We start from the raw sequence: 27,666 nt of genomic DNA, 5'->3' as shown, positions 1-27,666 counted from the left end.
TAATAAAGGAATATATTAATTCTAGCCCTAGTATTGCTCGTTAAAAAATTCCTTTAGTGTAATGGCATCACAAACTTCATATGAAATAATTATTAAAGTTTCACAATCTGGCCACTTCTCTTACCATAAGAAGCAGAGTATTATCATTCATGAATGTCTTTCTCATGTGTTATATTTAATTCTACCACTCTTCAAAATTTTGGGAGGTCACAGCAAACAGGATAGCTTTCCTTTGATCAGGCCTACTAAACAGTTTTAAGCAAATGGTTTAAATGTTTTTTTTAAAATTCTAATAAACATCTTCCATGAAAAACACATTGACATGGCGAGTCCGAGCTACACACATAATTGTCAGATACAGGGTCAATATTGTATATATTGGTGTAAAGTTGACCTTGTGTATACTTCAAGGGCAGGTTTTGGGGCCAAATTTATGGATTTTGATATGATCTGAGGATAAAGGGTCATTCTGCAGAAAGGGGTTAGTGCCAATGTCTGTGTTGGGAGGCAGCCATCCTTGGGCACCACTACTGTTTTCATGCCTAGACATTCAAAAAGGCTAGAAGCAATGACACAGTGGAGAGAATAGAGGGGGCCAGTACTGCTTTTGGGTTCTCCCAGGATGGACTAAGCTGTTTCACCAATCTACTCAGAGAAACATGGTTCCCATGGATAAGTTAACCCAGTTTTTTTGGGGGGTTGAATTTTTTTACTAAAATTTCTATACTTATACATGAGTAGATATGGTAAAGCCTGCCAAATCTCCATTAGTTTTAGACTTTTCACTACTTTCATTAGTTCATTCTGTCAGCATTAAATTTGTAACAAGTAGATTCAATATCTTCACACTTTATATATCAAGCTGCAAGTGCTCTATATCTTAGTGAAGCAATCACATTGGTTACAGTTGTTTTAGATAGAGAATACAGTAGAGTCTCACTTACCCAACGTTCTGGATTATCCAACTCATTTATGTAGTCAAGGTAAAGGTTTCCCCTGATGTTAAGTCCAGTCGTGTCTGACTCTGGGGGTTGGTGCTCATCTCCATTTCTAAGCCGAAGAGCCGGCGTTGTCCATAGACACCTCCAAGGTCATGTGGCCCGCATGAGTCATAAATACAGTAATTACTATATCGCATTAATGTGTAATGAACTACTTTTTCTGTCAAATTTGTTGTATAACATGTTTTGGAGCTTAATTTGTAAAATCATACCCTTTTTCTTAATCTCTCTTTATTATCCAACATATTCGCTTATCCAACGTTCTGCCAGCCCATTTATGTTGAATAAGTGAGACTCTACTGTACTTTAGTTTTGCTCTCGGTTTTCTTGGTTTTTTATATATTACCTATTTCTGTAATTTTGCCTATGATTAGGACCAGGTTTCTTTTGAAAAAATAGTTTGTGAAATGTTAACTGTACTTGGGAGATGAAACTGCATGGCATTGTACTGTACTAAATCTTACAAAGACTTATCTGATTCCTGTAATCTCGGTACTCTTAGCCTGGGAGGGTGTGTCTTACTGCAGTGTCTACAGGTTGAACTTTTATCTTCTGCTTCAGGGCTTTCTCTTGTCAATGTTGCTTACAGAAAAGAACAGTGCCGCTGTGCTTATGTATAAAAGGAGGAATGAAACTGAAGTTTCTTAATTTGCTTCATTAAAGAATTTGACAACACTATTTCGTGCATTAATCTGCAGCTGATTGTCTCATCTTCTTGGGAAGTAAAATACTATGGAAAGTACAGCACAAACTTTCCATGCTGTCTGGTGGATGGCCCCTCCCCAGCAAAATCATTTTGTGGGGACAATATTTATAATTCTTACCCATACCCTTACTTTGAATTTTTCACTTGAATAGTTTCAGTTATAGCCTTCATACACTAAATATTCCTTTAATCCTTATTACTATTGATTATAGCTAAGCCCTTTTTGGTCTGTTCAGGTTTTGGGAAATACAGTAACAGTATTAATTTATAGAATAAAACATGCTAGAGATACTTAATATATATAGGGAAAACAAATACAGTTACATTAGACAACATATACTGCTAATATATACTAGCAGACTGAAAGAAAAAGAGGAATAAAATAGTCCCTGCTATATCACTAGTGGATTCATTCAGAAATGAATAAAAAACCTAATACATATTAATCTGAATAGTATGAAGAAATGAAACTGTTGGTTTTTATAAAAAAACATATATGGACATATTTCTTGTATAGGATAATTTTGTCAATATCTTCACTTTTATCGTTGTTAATAGAGTGGAAGGCCACATTGCTCTCTGGCAGTTATGAATGTATAACCTAGAGTTATGCACTTGTGACTGTTATGTATTCATAGTCCTTATGTGTGTGTGTGTGCGCCTTCGGGTCAACTGCCATTAGATTTTCTTAGGCAAGGAATACTCCCAAGTGGCTTTACCAGTTCCTTCCTCTGGAATATACCCTACAGCACCTGTATTGACCCATTCAGATACTAATCAGTGCTGACACTGTATTGCTTCTAGGATCATATGGGATCTGCTACCTTTAAGGTATTCAGGTACTAGGCACTACATAGGGTCTATGAACATCTCCCAATCTCCACTTACCAGGCAGATCCCTGGTAGCTGCTATGATTGGTGGGGGTAGTTCCCCTGTCAATTGGGTAGCAGCTGTCTGTTGTGCGTGTCGCTGCCGCCTGCCCCCCCCCCCCCCAATATGACAGGAACTGCTCAAGCGAGGGAAAGTGCCACAGGTGTCCTGCTTCTGCCTGTTGCACTGAAGATGCTCATGAGAGGGGGTGAAACAGCAGTCAGCTGCTGCTTCAACCACAGCAGAACAGACCTCCTTTAATTACAACAGCTGATTCCTGGTAAGTGAAGATAGGAATGGGTTGGGCCAGGATTCATTGCATAGCACCGTAATGCCAATGCTTATATATGTGTGAATCCTGTACATTATTCTGGCCATGGTAATTATAAACTGCAGAAAATAGGGGTGACATTGGAAAAAATGGAGGATCCTTCACACAGATAATCGAAGAACAATGAAACCAGTTTATAATAAGTTACTTTAAAATGCAACTTGGATATATAATGAGAGAAAAGGTTTTTTTGAAAGTACAAATTTGACCCTGAAGTGCTCTAACAATAAAGCTTGGCTGTAAAATGAAATTTGAATCCAGGCTGTTTGAATCCTTCAGGATTTTATTGGATTCTGTCTTTTCATGAAAATTGCTAAGTTTTCAGATAATTTTATAATTTGTTACTTTCTCTATCATAGTATAATGTCCCTTTTCAGTTAACCATCCAGCCAGGAAAGCAGCTATTGGTTTTGAGAAATATTGTAGTTTACTAGATCTAACCCTAAAATGTACCAGCAACATATTAATTGATGTAGAAACATGTAGACAAGCATAGTATTTATTTTTTGGTGTAGAGCAGCAGGTATCCTTTGTGATTCTTCTGTACAAGAAAATAAACTGTAGGGAATGAATTCATAGAAATTGGAGTAAATGTTTGCTTATTGATTGTTGGCTTAAAGTCCATAATGATGATCATTTGTAAGTGGCTAATATGGCTTAGGAGTGTTAAAAGAAATGGGAGAAAGACTTTCAACGAACACATGTCCTTAGTGATTTCCAATGTATAAGAAATGTGCAAGGCAGTTGAACCAGAGTGCTGAGAGTATAATTTGGAGAAAGGATGAAATAGAAGTGTAATATTAGCATGTGTGAGCCCCCTAACAGTTTATAGTATGCTGAATTTTGGACAGTTCGAATATGTGAGATGAATGCCATAATATGGAAACTGAGTCATGAAAATCACATATTATAGGTTCTTGATTAAGTATAGTGCTTTCCTTCTGCTTTAGATTTGTGCTACAGATGCAGTGTTTTGCCATGTGCTAGATAAATATGTTATAGATTGGAAATTCCTAAATTCTTAAATACTATCTTTTCTCTTCTAGGTGAAGGAAAGAGCTCAAGATGGAAAGCTTTTTAAAGCAATATTAAGAATATTAAAACAAAAGGAATGAATGAATCATGATGGATTTGTCTTGTGTTATGAGATCATGACAGTGGAGTAACCTGGAGAAGACAAAGTGTTATACATCATGGATATGGAAGGCCCAGACAACAGTTTCCCTCTTCTCAACTGTATTTTGGTTTTTTGAAAACCATAATTTGAAAACTGAATCTCCTGTCTCAGTCTACTATAGACATAACTGATGGATCATTATAGAAGAAGCCCAAAACTCTTTTTCCTGTTTTGAAAGGTAACAAGTAATATTTTCAAAGGATTCAGAGCATTGTTCACAAGGGCACAAATAATAAGAAAGCACAACGACAGCCCTCCAGAGTGTCCCTCACTCCCCCTTGAAAGAAAAGGCTTTACAGATCAACCTTACACCAGCTGTTGCCTGGATTTAGCAGTCCAGAGAGAAATAAACAAAATTAAACAACGACTGCCAGACAGACAGCCCTATTCCTGATGAAATTGGGGGAGTGCTTTTACACTAGAAAAAGAGGACCATTGGGGGAGGTGAAGAAGATGTGTGCAAGACTGGTAGATTTGATAGAAGGATAACCTTCACCTGAGCAACCACAAAAATGTACTACTTTATACAAAGAGCAGAATAAAAAGGAGAATTTTGCCCAAATTCTGCCTTGGAAATTACAAAGGGCTTTCCCCAAATAAAGTAATATATGAAACTCTAAAACCCAAACTGGTGACACATTTTAGTTTTTTTTCTCACCTTTTTTTGGATCATCCATCTCTTATCCTTCTGTTTTGCACTGGAGGATACAATTCAGTTACTTCATTTGCTACGTTTTTTTTTAACTATTTGTGTCACCTTCAGAAGAGGACCATCTCCAATAGTTTCTTAAAAGAGTACATTTTCTTTCAGAGCTTGCTTTGTCCAAGAACTTGCATAATTTGCACTGTTTTGTGCTGAGTCACTAGCATTTTAAAATGGAGTACAAGCTCTTATTTTGTATTTTTTAAATTTTTCTTGCCCCACAGAAGTCTTGTGAATAGGTACTGAATTTCCCTGGTTGTTTCATGAGACTTCTTTCAGTTGTGAAAACTACTCAAGATCTTGTTGAAATCCGTACTATATTGATTATATTGTCATTCTGCTCTCACTCCACTAACAACTAACTTCAAGGACTTGGGAAACTGTTTAAACTTGTTCCTGCACACATTGCTTTCCAATCTGAGGGCCCCTCTTCCCATTTTTCTTGTCCTTTCTGAGTCCAGTTGGGCCTGGGCTATGCTGCAGGGCGGATCATCCACCAGAGCTCCAACATGCCAGCAGCATCTGGAAAGAGATTCAAACCCAGCAAGTATGTCCCAGTATCAGCTGCTGCAATCTTCCTAGTAGGAGCCACAACGCTCTTCTTCGCTTTTACGTGAGTCAAGAGAATTTAATATTTGGGATGGGTAGATTGGGTTGGGCTTGGCAGAATTACCTGTAAAACCACTACCCATATTAAGAAAATCTTGTACCACAGGATGTAAAAACCAGCTATACATGCCTTTCTATTATGTTCACTTTCTAGAAGTGATTTGATCTAATCTAATCAAGACATAAATTCACCTGTTTTTGAGACTAATTGGGGGGGCTTTATTGAAATGTGTAACTAATTTAATATGAATTAAATGTCAAGGGCATTATAGCTTTCTTTCTTTTGGTAAACAAGGTTTATTTTAGAGTTTCTGTGATAATTTTAATTCCTGCAGCTCTTAAGATGGAAATCCTTGCACATTGTAAGCAGTATTGGGAATGAATATAGAATATGAAGTTTCACTGAGTGAGGAAGAATGAGAGAGCTCAATTGGATGATCATTGTTGTGGCTGCTTCATCTGTTGATCACTTTAGATCCGCCTGCAGTACAGAGTGGTGGTGTCCTTTGCCAAAAAGTAAATAGGGCTCTGAATAATGTTTTATCTTCCACAGGCCAAAGAAAATTTGTTCAATATGATATATCCGTTATAATTGACATTTTGATGGTAGATATGAGCTGTTAAGATGCTGATGAAAAAAATCATTTGAGATTGTAACCACTGTAGTTAAGAACCTAATGGTCTTGCCTGATCTCTGAAATTTGTAAAGCATTTTGCAGAATCCATTGTAATTATGTCATTTTCACATCTCTAACACTAGTTTGCAACTGTGCAAGATATATTTTGTTTAGAATATAGGAACTAGTGGTTTGGGTGGTCATCATAAAAACAAGGATAGAATGAAATGCCTAAAATTTTCAAGACACTTTGTTAATAGTGGGTAGTAGATCCATATTTTAGAGTATTCTACATTTGTTGTCTTAAGGACATCAAAGGAATATTTCTTCTTTATTGGTACAGAGCTTAAGACAGACCTAAACCACACATGTGGTGAACTTACAAGATTTTCCTTTATTTCATTGAAGATTCTAATCACATTAAATCATCCCATTCATACAATTTATGCATTGGTAATGTGTGCAAATTTTAAAGAACCTTTTTTAGTTTAAATACAGCTGTTCAGTGTGTGAAGTTACTGTGATGTTATTAGATGACTCTAAGGGCACAGAGTTATCAATGTGCTCTGAAAGGAACATGATTGATTGGTCTTTGTAAAGACTAATATGTTGGGCATGCAAAATAAAATAGTTGTGCAAAGAATTTTCTACAGTGCCTTATATTCCCATTCCAGATACCATTCATCTCTAGAAATTCAATGAGAACATTTTTCTTTTCATAAAATAAGAGAGGGATTCCATTTGCTCAGATACCAATGTGAATGAAATTAATATCTCATGTTAAAATTTTAAAAAATCATGTTAGCTGATATATCCACAGTATACTGAACTGCAGTATCAAGTTCCAGTTCACTATTAAGAAATTATTGGTGCAATGTGTTTGTGTATCTGTAATAGTATATTAAAATGTAATTTAATACCATTTCTGTACGTAGTTTCAGGCAACTGGAAACTACACAATGATGGGAAATGTTATTTAGAAGTCAGTTCCATCAATACACAATAACTTTTGCAAAAAATTGGACAAGATACTACACTTTTAGGTCGTATAGTTGACAATAATCAGGACTATGAACATATTGCTTGTTTACATACATAGTTCATAAAGCAAAGAAAAACTTTAGCAATTGTAAGTGGCTTCAGTAATTTTTTTAGGGTGTAGCTACCTCACCCATGTGACTTTTTATGTGTCATACACTGTGAACACCATTACAAAAAATGTGTGTGTGTATCTTTTTTTACTATGAAACATCACCTTGGGGGGATAGCCACACACTATGCTAAAGTCAGTATCTACAGTAACTTGCAGAAGCTTTTACCCCTTTCTTGATTTTCCCATACTTCCAAACAATATTTGTGTTTTGGCACTAATGTTAAGTAAGCAAAAACAAAGTACCACTTGTTCATTATCTTCACACCATTTGCTGTGACATATCTACACAAGCTTCAGTACAACTACCTCCATAATTAATTCAGTGGAATGCAGTTCCAGTGCCAAATAATCTCAGATAAAATATACTTGTTGTTTGAAGGCCTTGGAACTTCTTATAGGGCATATTGAAATGAACAGTGTCATAAAAACCAAATCACTATCAAAATAGTGGGATAAAATTTATCATTCACATTTACCCTGAAATTAGAAAGCCAATTTCTGTAGTAAGCTTTGGCTTATGTGTGTATCAGATTATCTTTAAAGTATAAATGTTTTAGTATTGTACAAACAAAATTGCAAATGTATCCAATACTAAAAAGAGAGCTGCAAATTCCTATATATACGTTTTAGTTGTTGCCATAAGAAGAACCTGAAAATAAAAACTATAGTTTCTTCTAATAATAAAATAAAAAGAACTTTGTAGTTTCCTTCAGCTTGATGCCCTGAGTATGTCTTGCCATAAAGTTCCTATCATCCTCAGACATCACAACCAGTGGCTGGGATCATACATGCTGTGGCCTAGCACATCAAAAAGCCAAAAAAAACCTCATTAAGGTTTTTATTATTTAGAAATAAAAAGGCTCATACGGTATTAATGACCAACAGTAGACATTGGAAGAATATTAAAATCTTCATGACTCCCTCAGTGCTGTGTCATGCTATGCATTTTGGGAATAAAATCTTATCTCACAAAACATGGTACTGATTATGAAGGAGTAAATATCCCTTTCTCAAATGTATCTGTTCTCTCTCCCTCCCCAGCTTTGAAATCTCAAAAAGGATATCAGCAGCAGCTAATAAAATCAGCCTGTATTATATCAGTTAGCAACTCTTGAATACATTTATACATAACTCATCATTTTCATTATTGTAGATGCTTGCACCCTGTACATGGTTTCAGGCATGTAAATCAGTGAACAAAAACACCACTAGTCATAACTTGACTGTATATTTGGAGTCCTATATCATGAATAAAGGGTTTTGGCTGTAGAATGGGTCATAAGAACAAAGCAATTATGGAAGGATTTTTTGAGATTTTTAAACAGTAGTTACATTGTGTGGCATTGCAGAAAAGTCCACTGTCTAGGAATGTTAGTTTAGCGCACCAACTACACCCATTACTCAAATTGTAAGATTTGGCTATAGCGGCTTCAGTGACATTTGTCTTTGACTACTGTAACATGCTTTAAATGGGGCTGTCTTTGAAACATATTGGGAAGCTGGTATAGAATACTGCTGCCACACTACACTGTTAGCTGGGACAATTTATAAGAAGGATGTGAAAAATTTGATGCAATATTTTTTTGGTTGCTGGTCTGCTATCAAAAACAACTTTTCATTATTTAGAAAGAGGCTGTTTGAAATACTTTATTCCTCCAGATGAGTCTATCTGGATCTTAAGTTCTCACTATTCCCTGTTTCCAGATCAAGCCAAATGTTTCAAAATCTATTTAACATAGGGAGAGAAAGTGAGGTGAAATCTTCTGAACAGGGGCATAGATGGCAAAACAACACATGATTGTTAATCCTTCCCTGTGCTATCCCTAGATAGATAGATAGATAGATAGATAGATAGATAGATAGATAGATAGATAGATAGATAGACAGACAGACAGACAGACAGACAGACAGACAGACAGACAGACAGACAGACAGATAGATAGATAGATAGTGTTATACTTAAAAATTTCCCTGTTCAAACTTATACGGTATACTATCTCAGCTTAAGAACAAACGTACAGAACTTATCTTGTTCATAACTTGGGGTGGGGACTGCCTACACTCTTGAATACATATCCTATAAAAACTTAGAATCATAGAATCGTAGAGTTGGAAAAGACCTCACGGGCCATCCAGTCCAACCCCCTGCAAGAAGCAGGAAAATCTCATTCAAAGCACCCCCGACAGATGGCCATCCAGCCTCTTGCTAAAATATAGTATCTGTATACTTTGCAGATCTTTCCAAGCGTACATTTGTTTGAGATTATCGTACAGCATTTTCACAGCTCTTTGGATAGCAGTGCAGGCAGTGGGAGCACATTATTTTTTGAGGGGGGGGATGTGAAGTTAATGTTGGGCCAATTCACGTTTGGTCATATATCTTGCTTGTTTTCTTATCTTTTGATTCATTGCAGTTAAATGGCTTGTGGAGAAATATTGTCATTGATTGATAAAATTTCTCTCTGATGAACTGTGCTGACATATTACATATGTCACTCACTTTATGAAGGTTCTTTTCATCCTATAATAAGCATGCATGTATGAACTGAGTTTTTAATTTTATTTTTCTGGGCCATCCATAGTTCCTTAATTATAATGGGATAGCAAATGAATTCTCAAATTGAAATGGATGTCTCTATGTAATGTGTCTGTATTTGTATGTGCCTTCAAATCACCCATCGATTTATGATGACTCCATAAATGCCATAAGGGTTTCTTAGGCAAACAACACTTAGAAGTGGTTTTGCCAGTTCTGTCCTCTGAAATTTGGCCTATGGCGCCTAGTATTCACTGACTGTCTCCTATCCAAGTACTAACCAGGCTGATCCTGCTTACCTTCCAAGATCAGACAGAAATATTTAGACTTGACTAATGTATACTACTGTTTTGTCTTCCAAGTAAGCTCTTCTTTGTAGTAAGGTTAGAGAGAGTGACCGTAGAAACTACAGACAAATTGAGCTTCAAATAGTTGTGGTCTTTCAACTTTTTACTACTGAACTAAATTCAAACCAGTCCTTGTTTCATAGATCTGGCATTAGAGTATTCAAAGGCAAGAGCTCTATTGGAGGTTTACATAAAATAACTGTGTCATGCCAGTTCTGGACAATCTCATTTGAATTTGACTTGAAAGTACTACTTTAGAGAGTCTCTTTTCCTTCCTAGAAAGGTGAACCTAGAGGTTTCTGCTGAAAAATTCCTGTTCTAACCATAACCCAGGATTTTGTACTTTTCCCTGTAGCATGTAGTACATGAAATCATTGGTAGCGGTTATCAGGAATGTTGAGATCTGATGCCATCAGTATGCTGATAACATATTTTTTTTCCTTTCCACTGAAATCTAATGCTGTGGTTCTAAATTAGTATTTTATGGAAGTGATAGGTTAAAAGAGGGGACGTGGATTAAGTGTAGTCCAGACAAGACAATGGTGCTTCTGGTCATTCAGGTAGATCATAGAATAGGAATTCTGCCCCTGGTAGATGGGATTGTTTGCCCTCTTAAGACATAAGTTTATTAGATTGGGTGTTTTCCTGGACACAAGTTTGAGCTTTGGACACTTAGGTAGCTCTGCAAGGGCCAAGAATGCATTTAAACAATGAAAGTTAGTGTGCCACCTCCTTGAATTCCTCGAGATGCCCGATTTGGCCATGGCAACAGGTGTTGTAGTTGTATTCCTCTTGAGTTCGAGCTCTGGAGAAAAGACAGGTTATAGATAAATAGCATCAGCAATAGGAATTGAAGTCAATGAAAGTGAATTGATAGACCACCAGCTGTTAGTTTTTGGTATTTTTCTGCTTCGAATCTTCCTGTTTACTCCGTGCGTCTAATTATCTTTATAGATGTTCCATAGTTATGTGTGTCATTTTATTTGGCAAGGTGGGGAATCTCCAGGTACTTAAAAATATTTCATACTTTTTGAGATTTTATTTGCCATTATTTCAAATCAATTTTTTCAGCAGGGTGTGCATAGGAAGATTTAGGAGCAAATTGAAGGGTGCTTCTGCTGATGCTGCTATATAGCATCCTGTGACTTCACAAGCCATACTTGCTATTGGCTCATCAACTCCTGGTTTAGGAGTTATAATCCTATAGTCCATTTTAATGTATGGATTTAATGAAGAGAATCAAATCAAGTGATTTGGATTAAACTAATCAGTAAACCTTTCCTCGTGGAAAAGTTCTAGTGGGAAAGAAGAGTTTCAGTGAACCAAGGTGAACATTCCTAGTTTAAATATCAAAGCACTCTAATACTTCGGAGTTGTTTGAACTGATAAAAATTACAGTAGCTACAATAGTGATTAAGAATGGTAATATAAGACCCTCTGAATGCCAGAGCTAGTAGAAAAGCAACAGTAAAGAATGGTATTTGTGACATTGCTGTGTTTTGTGTGTTGCTACAGGCTGGCTAAAATAATGTATCACTGTCTTTTTTGCCCACACTTGGCTTGAAATGTTTTAGGGTTGGAAAGGTGAAAGTTTTAAATGCTTGTTTACTGATCCACCAGTCTCTGAAATTTAGGGTCCTTCCACACAGCCATATAATCCAGAATATCAAGGTAGAAAATCCCACAATATCTGCTTTGAACTGGGTTATCTGAGTCCACAATGCCATATATTCCAGTTCAAAGCAGAAAATGCGAGATTTTATTCAGCTGTATGGAAGGGGTCGTAGACATGCTTAGATTTGGAATGAACTCTATGAAGTTATCGCCAATTCAGTTTAATTCTCTGTTGAACATGAAGCTACATGGACTAAAGTACTATAGTAAAAATTCATGTAGCCACAGATAGCCACTATTAGGTTTCTGAGCATGCCATACACTGAACATCATCCCAAATGTGTTTATTCCTGTTGATACAAGCGTACCTTGTCCTGAGACCTATCGGAAAATTACTCTTTATCATGAGAATGAGCTTGTTGTTGCTACAGCACTCTGTAGTGACATGAGTAATGTTTCCAAAGAAAATGCTCCCATTTCTTTTTTTAAAATCAGAAATAATGAATGGATGCTAATTTACTATTATATAAGCAATTCAGTTTCTGAGTTTTAGCCTTTCCCTGGATATTATTCTTAGGAAGAATAAATAACATGTCTAATATAAATGAAATTCTGACCATATCAGGTTATGAATTCACAATTTTATTATGCCTGCCAAATAAAAAACATAACTAAGCTGCGATTAATTTTTGTTTCGCTTTCAAAAAACACACAGCATGTTTTTTTTTTTTTCAAATTCATAATTTTTCCAGTAACTCACATTGGTATAATGTAAGAACTCACATGTCCCCTTGGCTGCTTATTTTAAAGCTTTGTTTTGCTTTATATGTTTGGACTGTCTTTCAAATGGGTTTCTGTATAAAGCCAACAGGTGCTTGATTCCAGGAGACCAAATCACAGATTAGTGGTAAAACTGATTGAAATTAGGAAAATGTTACAAGAGGATAGTTGGAAGCTTTCTTAGTGCCATTGCTTGGATCTCATTTAGATATCCTGGTTGTTGCAGTGTGGCAAAAAAACAAATGTCCATTTTTTTTAAAAAAAACTGCCTAGGAAGCTAGGCAAATCTTCAAAATAGGGGCAGGAAGAGTTTGACTTGTTAGCCACTGTAGCCAGCAGTACTCACACCGCCCAAATGCCTCCATTAAAAAAACATTATTGTGAGGTGGAATCTAGACTGTTTCCCAGAAGTGGAATTGTCTCCATGTTCCTTAGAGATGCCATTTTGAGTCAGAATTTGGAAAATGCCAAAAATGTGTATTTTCCGAGATCTTTGCTCTCAGATCTTAGAAGCTCCCCACTTCTTGTGCTAAAAAAAACCTCCAGATAAAGGCTTGATTCAACTTTTCTCCAACTGTACATCCTAACTAAATGTGTTGATCTAGAAGTGCCATCATGTCCAGATAGCATGGCCTGTAAGTTCTGTGGATGATAACAGATGTAGTTCAATGTGGTTGAAAGATACCAGATGGTCAAAACCTTTCTTAACTATTGTCATGCTTGTAGGAGAGTCTAACAGAGCTCTACAGTAATCTCTGCTGATCTGTCTTGTATGTTCACTTGGATTTTGTCTTTGTGTTAAAGCTGGAATAATTATATGCTCAAGTAATCAATTTTATCAGTAACAACTAAAAAATAGTGGTAGTACAAGAACTTGACTTTGCTAATTCTCATATGACCAATGTCAGATTTTACTTAAAAGTGAAAACTTTTCCTTATAGATTGTTAGAAGTGAATGATCTTTCTGTTCCAGTTTAATAATAACGCCTCATAGTGTCTCTTTCCTTGAGGTGGAATTGCATTCTCCCATGACATGAAAAGGTATACTGCTATGAACATTGCTACTGTTAGGGCTCCCAAATCAGATAGATTAAATGTACTGGAAAGTACCATACACAAATAGTATGCCAGTAGAGCTGTTCCAAACTACAGATAGAATTCATGTAAATTCTAACAAAATTCTGCCAAGAAATTTAGAAAGCAAAACAGTGGCCTCCAGATTTGGAAATTTACATTTCAGTCCCCAAGAAAGGAGACACCAGGGATTGTAGTAAGCATTGTGAGCAATGTGATGCTCAAGTTGTACAACAAAGACCTTCAAGAGGAGATAAAAATTAGTAGTAAGCATTGTGAGCAATGTGATGCTCAAGTTGTACAACAAAGACCTTCAAAAGGAGATAAAAATTGTTAAAAGGAACATAAAAATGGAAGATATGCAGATGTTACTATGTTACTAGCAGAAGGCAGCAAAGACCTAGAACAACTACTGATCAAAGTGAGAGAAGGGCAAAAGCAAAGTTGCAACCGAATGTTAAGAAAACAAAAGCAACTTATTTAAGTAATTTAAGTGTAGATGATGAAGACATCACATTTTTTTTCTTTTTCTTTTCTGTAAAATAATGTAAGAACTGTCCTCTGATTTTTTTTTAACCTGAAGTCAGTCCAGTTAGCCAAAGGGGATGGTAAGATTCACCAGTGGTTTAGTCTGTCTATTACTGTAGTTGAGATGTGTGTATGTGTGCCATAGAAAAATTAAGAATGCTGTTCTAGATTTGTCAAGTCTCAGATTGTAATATCTATGTACATTTTGGATTGTATTATGCCTAATGTAAGTATGCACATGCACCATTTTAATTTCATATGTGTTTATCACCAGCTGATCAAATGATATGGGATGCTGCTATAGTTATGCAAGCCAAGATGTCTTGATCCAGTTTGACTTCTGTCATGATATCATCCACCCCAACATTAGCATGCCACTTTCAGTAGACATGGTATTGGCATCTTGGATTCTAAAGCTTAAAATGTTGCCTATTTATCTGGCAGAGTCTCAGGATATTGCACTCTCAAAACCTTGAAAAAGCTATGATTGTCATTGGGTCATGAAACCACAGTCAAAATATTATACCAGGGATTCTTAAGCTTTTTCAGCTACTGAGCCCTTTTTGAAGCAGAAGTTTCTTGTGGAGCTCCGAAATATGTATATATATTTATATAATATATATGTGTCAGGCATGGGCCGAGCCAGTGGCAGATGAATGGAGAGTGTTTGTGTGAACTAATTCACACAGTGCAAAAAAGAAAAAAAGGAAAAGGAAAGAATGAACAATACAATACTTAAAAATGAAGAACAATTTTAACCAACATAAACGTAACAATATTTCAGTGGAAGACCTCAGAGGCCATCCAGTCCAACCCCCTTCTGCCATGCAGGAAAAACACAATCAAAACATCCCCTGAGCAGTGAGAGGGAAATAGAGTTTTAGAAGCAAAGAAGGGGGAGTGTCATGCCTCCGCAAGAACTCTTATTGTTTACCCCTATCAGCACTTTTTAGTTGGAGAGAATTAGCGTTTTTGTGTATAGTTTTGTGCGGGGTCAGTCTATATAGCCCCTTTCGCTTTGAAGCTTCCGTTGTCCTGCCCCCTGTCAGGGGCGGAGCCTCAGGCAAGGCACTTCTGGTTCTTGGCGGAGTCAGCTTTTTTGGTAACTGGAAGGTGAAGAGAGAAGGCCAGAAAGTCTACAAAATAGTATGTCCAGTCGGAGCTGTGTTCATGTCCAGTCAGAGTTAAATATTGAGACAGTTGAATATCATACAAGAAAGAGACAATAGAAGAAATAAAGATTCAAGAGCCCCAGTTTGGGCAGAATTTTCTGCATTTCTCAAAGACTTTACCTCTCCTAATAAAGACTTTATAGTGAGACTCAGGAGGAGAGAAAGTCTAAAATTCTTGTCAGTTAATAAATTCTTGTTTGATTCAACCATATAGTATCTTATCTGTTCCCTGCACAGCCAGTTCGCCTTCCAAGTAGTTAAGATAGTTTGGGGACAGAACAGGGACGGTCTGAGCAGTGAGAAAATGAGTCTAGGCAGTGAGGGGGGCAGGGGGAAAGGGTCTGGGCGGCATGGAAAAGAGTGGGTGGTGGGAGAGAAAGAGCCGGTGCCCCTGGAAGATGCTTCTGCTGTTTCCCTGCATTTCTCAGGAGGAGGAAAGAGGAAGAGGTGGGAAGCAGCATGGCTCCACAGAGCCCCTCACTATCACCACGGAGTCCCAAGGGCTCCACAGAGCACAGTTTAAAAGCCCCTGTATTATGCAATTCCTCTGTTGTGTAGTTCATTGAAGTCTTACTTGATTGCACAAGATGAGCATTAACCACATGATAAAGTGGATCCCGGGACTTTTTACCGTATCATTGGCCCAGGATGAAGTGGAAAACGCAGATTCTAGAGTGATTCTGTTTCCCTATGTCCAGCTTTGGTTTTAGTAAACCCAGATTTATTTGTTTCACTTCTGTTTTCAGCCATGCTGTATGATACCCAAAGAATTGCCCATTATATTTTCCTGCCACAGTCTGGCAGTATCCATGGTGGCAGATGCTCCTTTTGGGAGTATACATTTAAGGATGTGAGTACTAATTAGAAAAATTATAATTCTTATGACTGTATTGTTTGGGAGAGGCAGTAATGTGACCTGTTACGACTGGCATGAATATATCCAGGTCCTTCAGGGTAATGGCTGTATCTATTTTCTGCCGTTGTGCTATATGGTGTTCTGAATTGGTTCAGAACTTTACTTTGGAGACCTGGGAAGGTTAATGTATGTACAGTTATGAATGAATAATTTTTTCCAAACCAGTTAGTTGCAACATTTAAAATATAAAAGTAAGCTCGGCACTGGTGTCATATTTCATGTTTGGGAGTTATTCTGACCTAAAGGATCTCTTCTGGAGAAAGAAAGTTATAAAATAAACTGGGTTAATTACTAGGATAGGCTGTGAAAGTTCCAGCCAGAATATATCTTTGATATGTTGCCTCCTCCGCTAGGGTGGAGCCTCTGGCACCTGCTTTGAACACTTTGCCTGCTTTTAATTTTGCCATCACCATCCTAATTTGCTGTTTCTGTCATTTTTTTCTTCAAGACTTTAACATTAAACTACCGTATAGATGAGCTCCTTCTGAATTGAAGGATTAAAAGACCAAAGCGACATCATCGCCTGCTACATGTTGCCTCTTCACGTAGTTCTTCTGTCTTTTAAATGTACTTGCTGAAATGTATTTTAAGAAGAGATCTTTTAAAAATAAACAAATGTGAAGCACTTTGAATTGAGCACTTGCAGTGTCATATCCTTCCCTCTGTCTTATTTTCCAGGATGCTCTAATTCTCCTTATCCTTGGACAGTTTTCTGTGACCTTAGCCTCTTCTGGATGTTCTAATAAGGGGATAAATTTACTCAGATTATCTGATTCCTTATCATTGTGACACTTGAGTCACAAGAAAGGAAGTGAAGGTGACTTTGTTGCACAAAAGGATCTGTGTTGCTTTCCTTTTACAGATGTGTCTCTGTGACACATACTTAGCAGATCTCATTTCCTGGCTTTGTGAATCTGTTTGCATTGCCTAATAGTGCTGTTCAGAAAACACTGAAGTCTGAGTTTCTCCCTGTTTCCAACCACCACCCCACTGCAGTTTCAATGATTAGCATGTCCAGTGCCAGTAGGCAGGGTTTGTTGAGTCAGTATTTAGCTGTTACTTTGGCCTCCTGCTTGCCCTGTGTTAGAGATTAAACTTGTGCTCCCACTGACCCACAAATGAAAGAAGGAATTGAATAGGCTTTGCCTTGTGGATATTTTGGCAATGGAACTATACATATAATAAACAGAGATATATGCCTCACCATCATTACTAGTCTAATATATGAATTGTGGACACCTTAAATGGCTTCTGAATTTTGGTCAATTACATGGTTTGCTCCATATGTCATTTTGTTACAGTAGCCATGCATTTTTCTTAGCCGCTCTTCACTCATGTTGCATAAATCCATCTGTTTATCACAGACTGCTCTGATTGGGGAGAGAGGGACAGATGCTGCCCTAAATCTCTGGGATTAAACTCCCAGCAACAAAGAAGATTAGGGTATTACACTAGTATCTTCAATGGGAAAGCCCGCTGGTTCCTGAGCTCAGGCTTTTCCATAGAAAGGATTCTTCAATATAATATTTCTGTCATAAAATTTTGGAGTTGTGAGGAACTATGGGGCCTTCTAGTCCACCATCTACTTCTCAGAGCAGAAATATTGTATCTCCAGCATTTCTGCCAGTTACATGTCCATCTTACACTTCAGTATATCTAGTGAAATAGTCTGTTCAACTAATAGACAGCTTTTACCTTAGGAAAGTGATAGGTAGTAACCTTTCCTTTGAGATTAGTGCTTGCACTGCTACAGTAGGTTGTGTATCTCCTAAATGAATGGAGTCGTAGACCTAGTTTTTTGTGAGTTAAGGTTCTGCTCTGAGACAGAATTTTGAAACATATTAAAATAAGCCATAGTCTTGTTTCACCTTAAAGACTATTAAATTTATTCTGTCACTCCATTCCATCATATTTGAGGATTTACTATGCTACACATTGATAAGTCAACGAAGTCCAAATAATGGCTGCTATTATTGAGCAGCATCCAAATATGATAGCAAACTGTGCTGTTGTAAGGATAAAAGCTTTCTTCCTTTCTCACTCTACTTCTGGGTATTCAAGAACTACAATTGCACAGATTTTTGCTTAACCTCCTTCCCAACCCCACCATATGGAAGCATTTGGATCACTTCTTTTTTACTATAAGAAATTTAAGATGCTAGGAAAGCACAGGAGTGATGCAGTAGTGGTTTCACAGTCACTGAAAAAAGTTAGGTGGATTTGCAGAATGCCTTAGCAGTGATATGTGAATGTTGAATGACAGTATGGTACTTAATTTAGGTGATAGTCCCCTGGTCTCCTGTTACAATTACAGTGCTCAAGTTTTCGAGACAGATATAAAAAAAAATCAGACTACCACAGAACTATAAAGAATCAGGAGCAGAAGATACAAATCTCTGAAATCGTGAAATTAAACTATGAAAATTATTCTTTCCTGTTCTCAGATACTTGTCAGAACAAAACATCTTGGCCAAACAATATAAATTTGAGAGGGGGTGGAGGGGTTTGGTATGCCAGCATTTTAATTATTCTCTTTAAACTTGTTGCTCAATACAAGAATAATACAGCACCAATGGTAAAGAGTGGTCTTTTACAACTAATATGCAGTAATCCTATGGCTCAGATGATATTGGACATTAGGTACTGTCTCCCAAAGCCTTACCTTCTCTCTCAGAGAAAGGATGGAGGATTGTGCTTCTCTGCATAGAAAAATGAACTTTATTGTCACTTGGAAAACTGGCTCCTCTAGCTGCCAGCCAAGCCCAAACTAACATACTTACAACGCATTCTTCTGATGATAAAGGGAACAAACTGACTTCAACAGATCTTGGAGGCCTAGTTACTGAGTTCTGTATTAGCTTCATTGACTGTATATGTAAAAATATCTGCTTTGTGTTGACATTTCTAGAATATGTGTTCATGCAAAAATAAAGATCCTGTGACCAACCATTCAACAACATTCAAAAGTAATTTTAATACAAAATTAATATAGTTTAATACATCCAAGCCACAAAGGAGCTATCATATGGTGAAAGGACTCCTGACTTGTATTTGCTAATGTAGAAGTAATACCATATATGGAAATGATGAAAACAGCGAGAAAAGGGGCAACTGACAGGGGTCGAATTGTTTTAAGTATGGTACTGGAGATGTAGTCTCTTTCCTTTTCATATTTGATTGGAAAAATATTTTGTACCTGGTCTTCCATGGCAAGTCTGAAGCAATAACCCATACTCATCATTTATACCTGGTAAAATCCACATTAAATGGCAATTTGGAACTTCAAGCTGCTTCTTTGTTTCAGTCAGGTTTAGTGGGGGAGGGGGGTTTGCCTTACTCTGTCCCTTTAAAGAGAAATATGGATTAGCAGTGACATATTCCCACATACCTTTCTAGTCATCATTTCAGTCTTGTAGATAAACATTTTGCAGTTGTCTAGTTTTGTTTGAAGCAAACTATTTTTGTGCTTTCCCCTTTTTAAACATTTGCACATATTTCCCCACTTTTCATGGGGTGCTGTTCTTAAGATGGATTTTCTAGTCAGACAAGCTAGACTTGATTATCTGTCCTTGCCACATTGTGTTCCTTGACAAATTGGGTTAAAGCAGTTTTTCGTTTCTACAAGATTCACAATCTTATAAAGCATGTACACATAATATGTATAGTCCAAGCAAGTCAATATTGCTAGTGGTATTTTCCCATTCACATAAACATTTTAGGCAATGATACCCTAACATGCCGTGTATGCTTAGTAGAGAGATAACAGCCATCTAAAACTTCTGAGCTGTAGATTCCAATGATACAAGTGACTTCATTAATTATGTCACATACCAGAAAGGCTGCTTCATCTCATATGAGACTCATCATGAGAGACCATATTTTATATCCTGCTACTAGTAGATGCTAGGTTAGTGAATATACATGACAGAGCCTCTTCTGTAGTCACAACCTGGTTTTGGAACTCCCTCCTTAGGGATGTCAAATTGACTCCACCTTTATCACGTTTTAAACAGACATTTTGGAAGCCGGTCTGTTTTGTTAGATCTTTGAATAATTTTAACTTTGTTCTCTGCTTTGTCTTAAGGAAGTTGGGTCTCTGCTTTTATTTTTCAGTTTTGGTTTGGTCTTTTTTTAGTTTTATGTATTGCTTTAAGTGCCCTGACAGCATTATGCATGATAAGAAATTGTATTTTATTGTGGTTTTTTGTGACCTTTGAAATCTCTTTGCACATTTTATCACAGTAATTCATAGAGTTATCCAATAAGTTGGACTAATAATATTGTTGTCATAATGAAGATTGGTGAGGGAAGCTTACAGAAAAGTGGCTTGATTAAGTCTATCTAATAAGCTCAGTTCACATCACTAGGTATGGCTTAAAACACCAAATGAGTCCACATAAACGTAGGAGGAAGACATTCAGATTTGTCTTGCCATCATTAGCTGTGTAGTTTGACATAGTGGTTATTAGAGTGGCCTGGCATTTCTGTCTTCTCAAATAATATGCTGTGTCTAGGTTGGTTTATCAAGTGCTCTGCCATGGTTGACTTCTCTGGTTGAGTTAGTCTGAAGTACCTTTCATATTCCTTGATTCATGTTTGGGCAATACTGTGTTTGGTGGTTCGTATGTAGACTTGTCCACAACTCCATGGTATACGGTAGACCCCTGTAAAGGTAAGAGGATCCCTTGATCCTCTCAAGGACAGCCTCTTAAGAACAGGCTTTGAAGCTGCGAGGCTATTCAATGCTAATCAAGCTGACCAGTTTCAACATTCACACTTGCCTCAGGAGACTAGAGTTCTTTCTCCCACCCTGAACATTCCACAGATATATAAACCTCACTTGCCTAGTTTCCAACAGACCTCACAACCTCTGAGGATGTCTGCCATAGATGTCGGCGAAACATCAGGAGAGACGTATGGAACATGACCATACAGTCCAAAAACCTCACAGCAACCCAGTTCCTTAAGTGGTTGGTAAAAGATATCACTGTTATTTTCCTCCCCTGAAGCCTGAGGGTGTTGCAAGCACATTCACTTAGCAGCTCCAGGTCTCGGAGGTAATTGGCAGCAACTAAGGTGATAACTTGTGTTTCTCCCTCCCAAAGTCCAAGACTGTCGCATGAATATGGCAGCTTCAGAACTCAGGACAGGGTGGGGCAGCAAAGCTGTGAATAATAAAATCCATGAATCCCAAACCAGTAAATGTGGAGGGCCAACTGTACTGTATGATTGTAAAAGGAGTGGTATGTAAATAGTAGTGCAATTTGGAAGAGCTTAGATATTGAAATGTCTTCTTACTGGAAAGACATTGTCCAGTGGAGCTGAATATTGATGGTTTTCATCCTCTCATTTTGGAGACAGAATATGAAGGGCTGTACTGTAGTTCTATATTTATTGTCCATCCAGAATTTTTTTATATCTAAATTTTCTCCCGTTATGGAAAGCAAAGTGGCCTGCAGTGTTAAGACAAAAGACTGTGTAAACAGTATGTGGAAAATGTTTAAACTTTTAAAAGCAGAAAACAGTAGTTAAATATGTTTAAACAGTTTATATATTTGTTTAGATTTCTATAGGGTTCAATTTTAGACTATTCAGGCTATTTATGTGTACTATGAGTATATTCACAAATCACCATAAACTAAAATTCTTCAGAATTCGACATTCTGTGTTGAATGAACAAGATCTCTGTGTTTGAACATAACAAATACAGTAGAGTCTCACTTATCCAACACTCGCTTATCCAACGTTCTGGATTATCCAACACATTTTTGGAGTCAATGTTTTCAATATATCGTGATATTTTGGTGCAAAATTCATAAATACAGTAATTACTACATAGCATTACTGCGTATTGAACTACTTTTTCTGCCAAATTTGTTGTCTAACATGATGTTTTGGTGCTTCATTTGTAAAATCATTACCTAATTTGATGTTTAAAAGGCTTTTCCTTAATGCCTCCTTATTATCCAACATATTCGCTTATCCAACATTCTGCCGGCCCGTTTATGTTGGATAAGTGAGACTCTACTGTACACTGAAAACAAAGTACTATATGTACTTGAGTATAACTTTAACCAAACATTGATCTTTAAAACCTGGATTGGCTTATACATGAGTCAGTGCTGAAATAAGGACCTAGGCTAAAGGTGGTGGCAAGAGGTAAAGGCCAGATGCTCCCGCCCCATTGCTCCTGCCTTGCCTAAAGAACACCTGAGCAATGTTCATCAGTACTGAAGGAGCATGAAAAATACGTTGCTAATCCTCTCCCCTATTTTAGGCAATTGATGCGGTGGCTGCCACTTTTAATAGGTGCAGACAGGCTTTTAAAGTAATCCACTATTTAAAAAGGCTACCACTGATCAATTCCACCTCATTACAAAATGGCAGGTGCACCACATTCTTTAGGTTTTTGCATCTTGCTTTTGAACATCACTCAGGTGGGGAAAAGAGGTGAGGAAAGAGGGAGGACTGTCTTTGTTTGGGCAAAGGAAAGGTAGAATCATAGAATAATAGAGTTGGAAGAGACCTCATGGGCCATCCAGTCCAACCACCTGCCAAGAAGCAGGAAATCGCATTAAAAGCACAAATGGCCGACAAATGGCCATCCAGCCTCTGCTTAAAGACCTCCAAAGAAGGAGCCTCCACCAAGTAATGGGGTATGAGTTTCTTACTTCTGCTCCTTGTCACTGCTCTTGCCTTGGGTCCCAAATAGGGGCAGGTGTCTTTTTTTTTGTCTTTTTTTTTTTTTTGCTTTTCTCTCCCCCTCCCTGGTTATAATTTTTCCTAATTTATGTTTCTTTCCCTGTTTCTGTATAGATGTAGACATTTAAAAATCAGCAATGCAGTTTACACACCCATTGTAACCACTCAAATAAACATATGTCCTTCTCTTTATCTTTTCACTAAAAAAATTTTTTAAAGGGAAGAAAATATTTGTTTTGTGTGCCAAAATGTTAACCTTGACTTGTATATGGGTCATACCAAAATGCCCTCAACTTTTATGAGGTCAGTTTATACACAAGTAAAGATAGTAGTGTGCACAAATTGAATTGTCATTGTGTCCAGTGGAGATCCTATTGAAAAGGTTAATATCGGACCCTCCCCTCCTCGATGAGATGCTTAAAGATAACAAAAGCTTTGTCCAGTTTCTTCACATCCATATTCTCATGCTCTCCACTTCACTTTCATTCACTCTGAGATTCTATAAAAATAGATGTAGTAGTGACTACTGGGGACACATTCATTCTCATTCAAAGCATATTGGGAGACAGCTGTGTGCTGCTTCTTTTCCGCTTGCTAATGCTTTGACTTTATTTAGTTGGAAAGCTCTCAGATCCTTTATTTGATGCTGAAACAAAATATAGTTAATATAACTGGAAAGATTGCTGGCTTTGTTTTAGCTTACCTTTTCTTTGTTTGCGCAGGTGCCCGGGCCTCAGTTTCTATATCTCTCCAATCATACCCATTTACAATGCTGTGGTTTTTCTCTTTGTACTGGCCAACTTCAGTATGGCTACCTTCATGGATCCAGGCATATTTCCTCGAGGTGAGAACTATTCCTGCCCAGGAAGCATCTTGTAAGGCACTGATAATCTGGAAATGTTTTGGTTGATGATGTCTGGCTCAATTTTCTAGATGAAGGGTATACATTTTTCTTGATTTTGTTGACCAGCTCCACAGAGGTTTAAAACAATGTTTGAAATAAATTGTGTAGTGAGAGCATTTGGGTCAAGAATCTGTTGGCAGTAGTAAAAAAAAAAAGGTATGATGATGGTAGCAGTGGGAAGGGAATTCTTTGTTGCTGTTCAGAAATAAAGGTGCCAGCTTCTGATCAGCCTGTTTTCCCATTGTCTACATGAAGCTAAAGGCATTTTGGGAAAGCTGCCTAGGAAATTGTAGGCAATTGCAATCTTCCGTGGCAGCCTTCAAAAACGGTCTGTTTAAGAGCTGGGAGTATACATTTCACTTTACATTTGATTCTGCTGTGCAACTCTGAAAAAAGTGTTTTATGCCAATGTAACAAACTGTTATAAGAGAATAGGATCCCTGCCTTTGACTCTATTTCTCCACTAAGGAAAGAAAGCCATAATAGGGAGTCCAACACATCTTTGTGGATCCATGTTGAGGGAGGCCATTTTAGAACGTTTTCTTAAGGCAACATAGATAAAGCTTAATCTAATGCTTTTGAAACCAGCAGTCTGGCTGCGTTAAACTTCAATGTGAGGAGAAGATGAGTTCTTGAAAGCTACTGCAGTGTTTGGGCTGAATGGAGATTAGTCCATAATTATGGACCTACTGCAGAAACCAACCCAACTGTGTTCTTCATAAATTATTTTCAGCACAGAATTAGGGAGAAAGCCATGTCTTTTTTCATAACTTCAGTTGGTGCAACAGTTTCTCCCCCATCCTGCTGAGCCTGAGAGAAGATCAAACATTTTGACATTTTGCTCCTTTTTTGGCTTTCCAAGGCCAAGTATGAGTCCCTTCTCACATTTTCTCCAAGCTTGGAAGAATAGAGAAGCATCTTGCTAAATTACAACAGCACATGCTAGAGGCAAGCTGAGTGAACCTGGGAATGGGGTAGATGTTGAGCTTAGGATGGCACTGCTTCATTGATATTATTTTCCTCTACTTTAGCTGAAGAAGATGAGGATAAGGAAGATGACTTCCGAGCTCCACTGTACAAGACAGTGGAGATAAAGGGTATTCAGGTGCGCATGAAATGGTGTGCAACATGCCGCTTCTACCGACCCCCACGCTGTTCCCATTGCAGTGTCTGTGATAACTGCGTAGAGGTGAGAAAAGGGGGGGAATGGCAAACATTGCATCTTAAACTATACATATCACACCAACACTGGTGTTATTAACAGTTTAGATTAAACAAAATGTGAGAGTGACAACAAGGACATTAACTGTCTTCATGCCTATAGAATTTTACAGTATAAATGATACAAATGAGAAAAGGGAAAATGTTCTAATCCTGAATCATATGACAGATGAGCAAGGCTTTTTTTTTAATGAGCAAGCAATGTAAAGTGTATCTGAAGTAGTGGTGTTCTATCTCAAATTACACACTGGAAAAAAAGGCAGGATATAAATAAAATGCAACACGATAATAATTCTTTGGTATATACCTCTGCTATCAAACAGTAAAGATTGAAATGATCAATTGAGGCTTCTCATGCCTGTTCCTGTGGTGACTGGCAGGTTTGGAGAAAAAGGGAGGTTATGTGGCTATTACAGGACCTTGCATGCAAAAAAAGGTGGGGTTTTACATGTATCTGTGTGAATCTCCTTGTGGAGAGAAAAAGCAGGGTATAAATAAACAACAACAACAATAATCTTCCATGTCTCTTCCTGCTTGGTATACAACTGTTCAATGCATTACAATGAACATACTTTTAAAAGGAAGGAGTCCCACAAGGCATAAGTAGTCAGTCTACAATTTTTTGTAGTCCGCCCCTTGACCACAGTCTTTCTGCATACCCTTGCAAAAATACGTTGCATCTTGATTTTTGTAGGATTATACATTTGTGTTGGTATCTAACTTGCTGAAGATTGGACTAGTTGTGTAAATACTATAACTAGACTGTAGCATGGTTTTCTAGAAATTGAAGGGTTTTTAAAATTCTGTTGTTTTATGTTCTTACTGGTAGGAGTTTGACCATCACTGTCCCTGGGTCAACAACTGCATTGGACGACGCAATTACCGCTATTTCTTCCTCTTCCTGCTCTCACTTACAGCACATATCATGGGCGTATTTGGTTTTGGCTTGCTTTATGTTTTGTATCAAGTAGAGGAGCTCTCTGGAATCCGCATGGCTGTAACGTATCCTTCCTTTATGAGGAATTCCTTTTGAAAAATAGGAATCTTGGTGTTCCACTGGAACAGTGACTGTGGGTATTTGGCTGGGAAATGAATCCCCAAATAAGAAATGTATGATGATCTTTGAGTATTTTACCCCTTGACTTTGTTGGCAGCATGGCGGTGATGTGTGTGGCTGGCTTGTTTTTCATTCCTGTAGCTGGCCTTACAGGATTCCATGTGGTACTGGTAGCCCGAGGGCGCACTACCAACGAACAGGTATGCACTATATCTCTCTGTTGGTTTCCTTTGATGCATTATACGTTGGTTCCCCTGACCAATTTTCTGCCATTGCAGGTTACAGGCAAATTTCGGGGTGGGGTAAACCCATTCACCAATGGTTGCTGTAAAAATGTTAGCCGTGTCCTCTGCAGTTCTCCAGCACCCAGGTAAGTTCTCTAAGAAGGTGATAATAATTGCTGACAGCCAGATCCGGCCTTAGAATATTGATTTTCTTGCCCTTTTTAGACCTCAATTAAGAAAGGGAATCCTAGAAGTTCTCCAGATAAGTGGGAATAGCACTAATTAATTGTGTATATAGACTGTTGACTGGACTCTGTCTTCTATGAAGGAGCATCTGATTGCTTTTACATAGTGATGGCTATAACCAGACTTTATGAGGTTTAGTTGTCTTCCCACAGCTTTGCTCACCTCAGATGAGCTAACATTGATCACCTTTGGAGATAAGTCATTATTCATCTAGCATGCGTCTTTTTTTAGAGCGGAAAGGGTTTGTGTGTTATATACAGTATAGCGATGCACAAAGCTCATCAGCCACAATTGAATTGCCCTTTTACATTGATAAACTTTTGGTGCCTCATACATGTATTCTGTGTCACAGTGCACCAAATATTGCCTCTAATACAATTCTGTAAAACCCAATAGATCTTTTGAAGGATTACCATAATCTGAAATGTTAATCAGCATTCCTTTATAGCAGGGTTTTGCTTTCCATATAGCAATTCAGAGATAATTAATGTGCTTCTACCACTTGAGTAGATTGCTTTTTTGTACATTACTTGTGATCTTCTCTTGTAAATGAGAATCTAATAGTACAGCAGACTCTCAGTTATCATGGCGATAATAGGCCTAATTAATACTATACCCAAAACTATATTGTACCATAAACTCTGTAGTGATTTTATATTAATATTGAAATACAGTAATTAAAAGTAAATGAAGACAAATAAAAAACATAACTTAATGTAACACAGTTTTAGTTTTATTGTATTATTAAAACAGCATGCAATTTTACTTCTTTTCTTTTTTTTCTTTTTTTGAGTTCCACTTGCTTGAGTTCTGGTTACTAAGAGTATTGTGTACTAAAGAGTATAGGGGCTAAATATTATTTCCTGTTTTTAATCTAATTTCACTTCCAGTGAATGAAGAGAACAAAGATGGCAATTTAGTCTCTTTCTTTACTCAATCTGGAATGTATCTATTCTATGGAAATACAAGACATTTTGTTTTTAAGAATTCTATTGATGGCATTTGAAAAACATCTTGTGTGACTTCCTTTCTTCCTTCTTTTATTATTACATGAGAGTGTGGTTATATAGCCAGTTGTTTAAGATACAAAGCTGAGAGAAAGATGCATTCTGTCCTACAGAGAGAACCACAAGAGCATGTGCCACAAATGACATTGGGATTTTATTATTACATGTGA

The 27,666-nt window shown here is 37.4% G+C and overlaps 1 protein-coding gene across 2 annotated transcripts in view; it reads left to right on the top strand.

Annotated features, from left to right (window-relative positions):
- The window catches only part of zdhhc5 (zinc finger DHHC-type palmitoyltransferase 5), a 46,795-nt gene that overhangs the window by 10,820 nt on the left and 8,309 nt on the right, over positions 1 to 27,666 (top strand). Inside the window, exons 2-8 of one of the 2 annotated variants that reach the window (XM_008110979.3) lie at positions 3,956 to 4,264; positions 5,251 to 5,402; positions 23,560 to 23,681; positions 24,773 to 24,930; positions 25,792 to 25,964; positions 26,117 to 26,219; positions 26,298 to 26,389. In XM_008110979.3, coding sequence (XP_008109186.1) covers positions 5,299 to 5,402; positions 23,560 to 23,681; positions 24,773 to 24,930; positions 25,792 to 25,964; positions 26,117 to 26,219; positions 26,298 to 26,389 — 752 coding nt within the window. In that variant the 5' untranslated portion in view covers positions 3,956 to 4,264; positions 5,251 to 5,298. Of the gene's footprint in view, positions 1 to 3,955; positions 5,403 to 23,559; positions 23,682 to 24,772; positions 24,931 to 25,791; positions 25,965 to 26,116; positions 26,220 to 26,297; positions 26,390 to 27,666 lie in introns of both variants that reach the window. The other variant, XM_003214959.4, reaches the window with a different exon arrangement.

The sequence above is a fragment of the Anolis carolinensis genome, chromosome 1 (genome assembly GCF_035594765.1).
Source record: "Anolis carolinensis isolate JA03-04 chromosome 1, rAnoCar3.1.pri, whole genome shotgun sequence".
In the NCBI taxonomy this organism is placed as follows: Eukaryota; Metazoa; Chordata; class Lepidosauria; order Squamata; family Dactyloidae; genus Anolis; species Anolis carolinensis.
The sequence above is the reverse complement of the archived record's forward strand: the minus strand, read 5'-3'. Positions and strand labels throughout refer to the sequence as shown.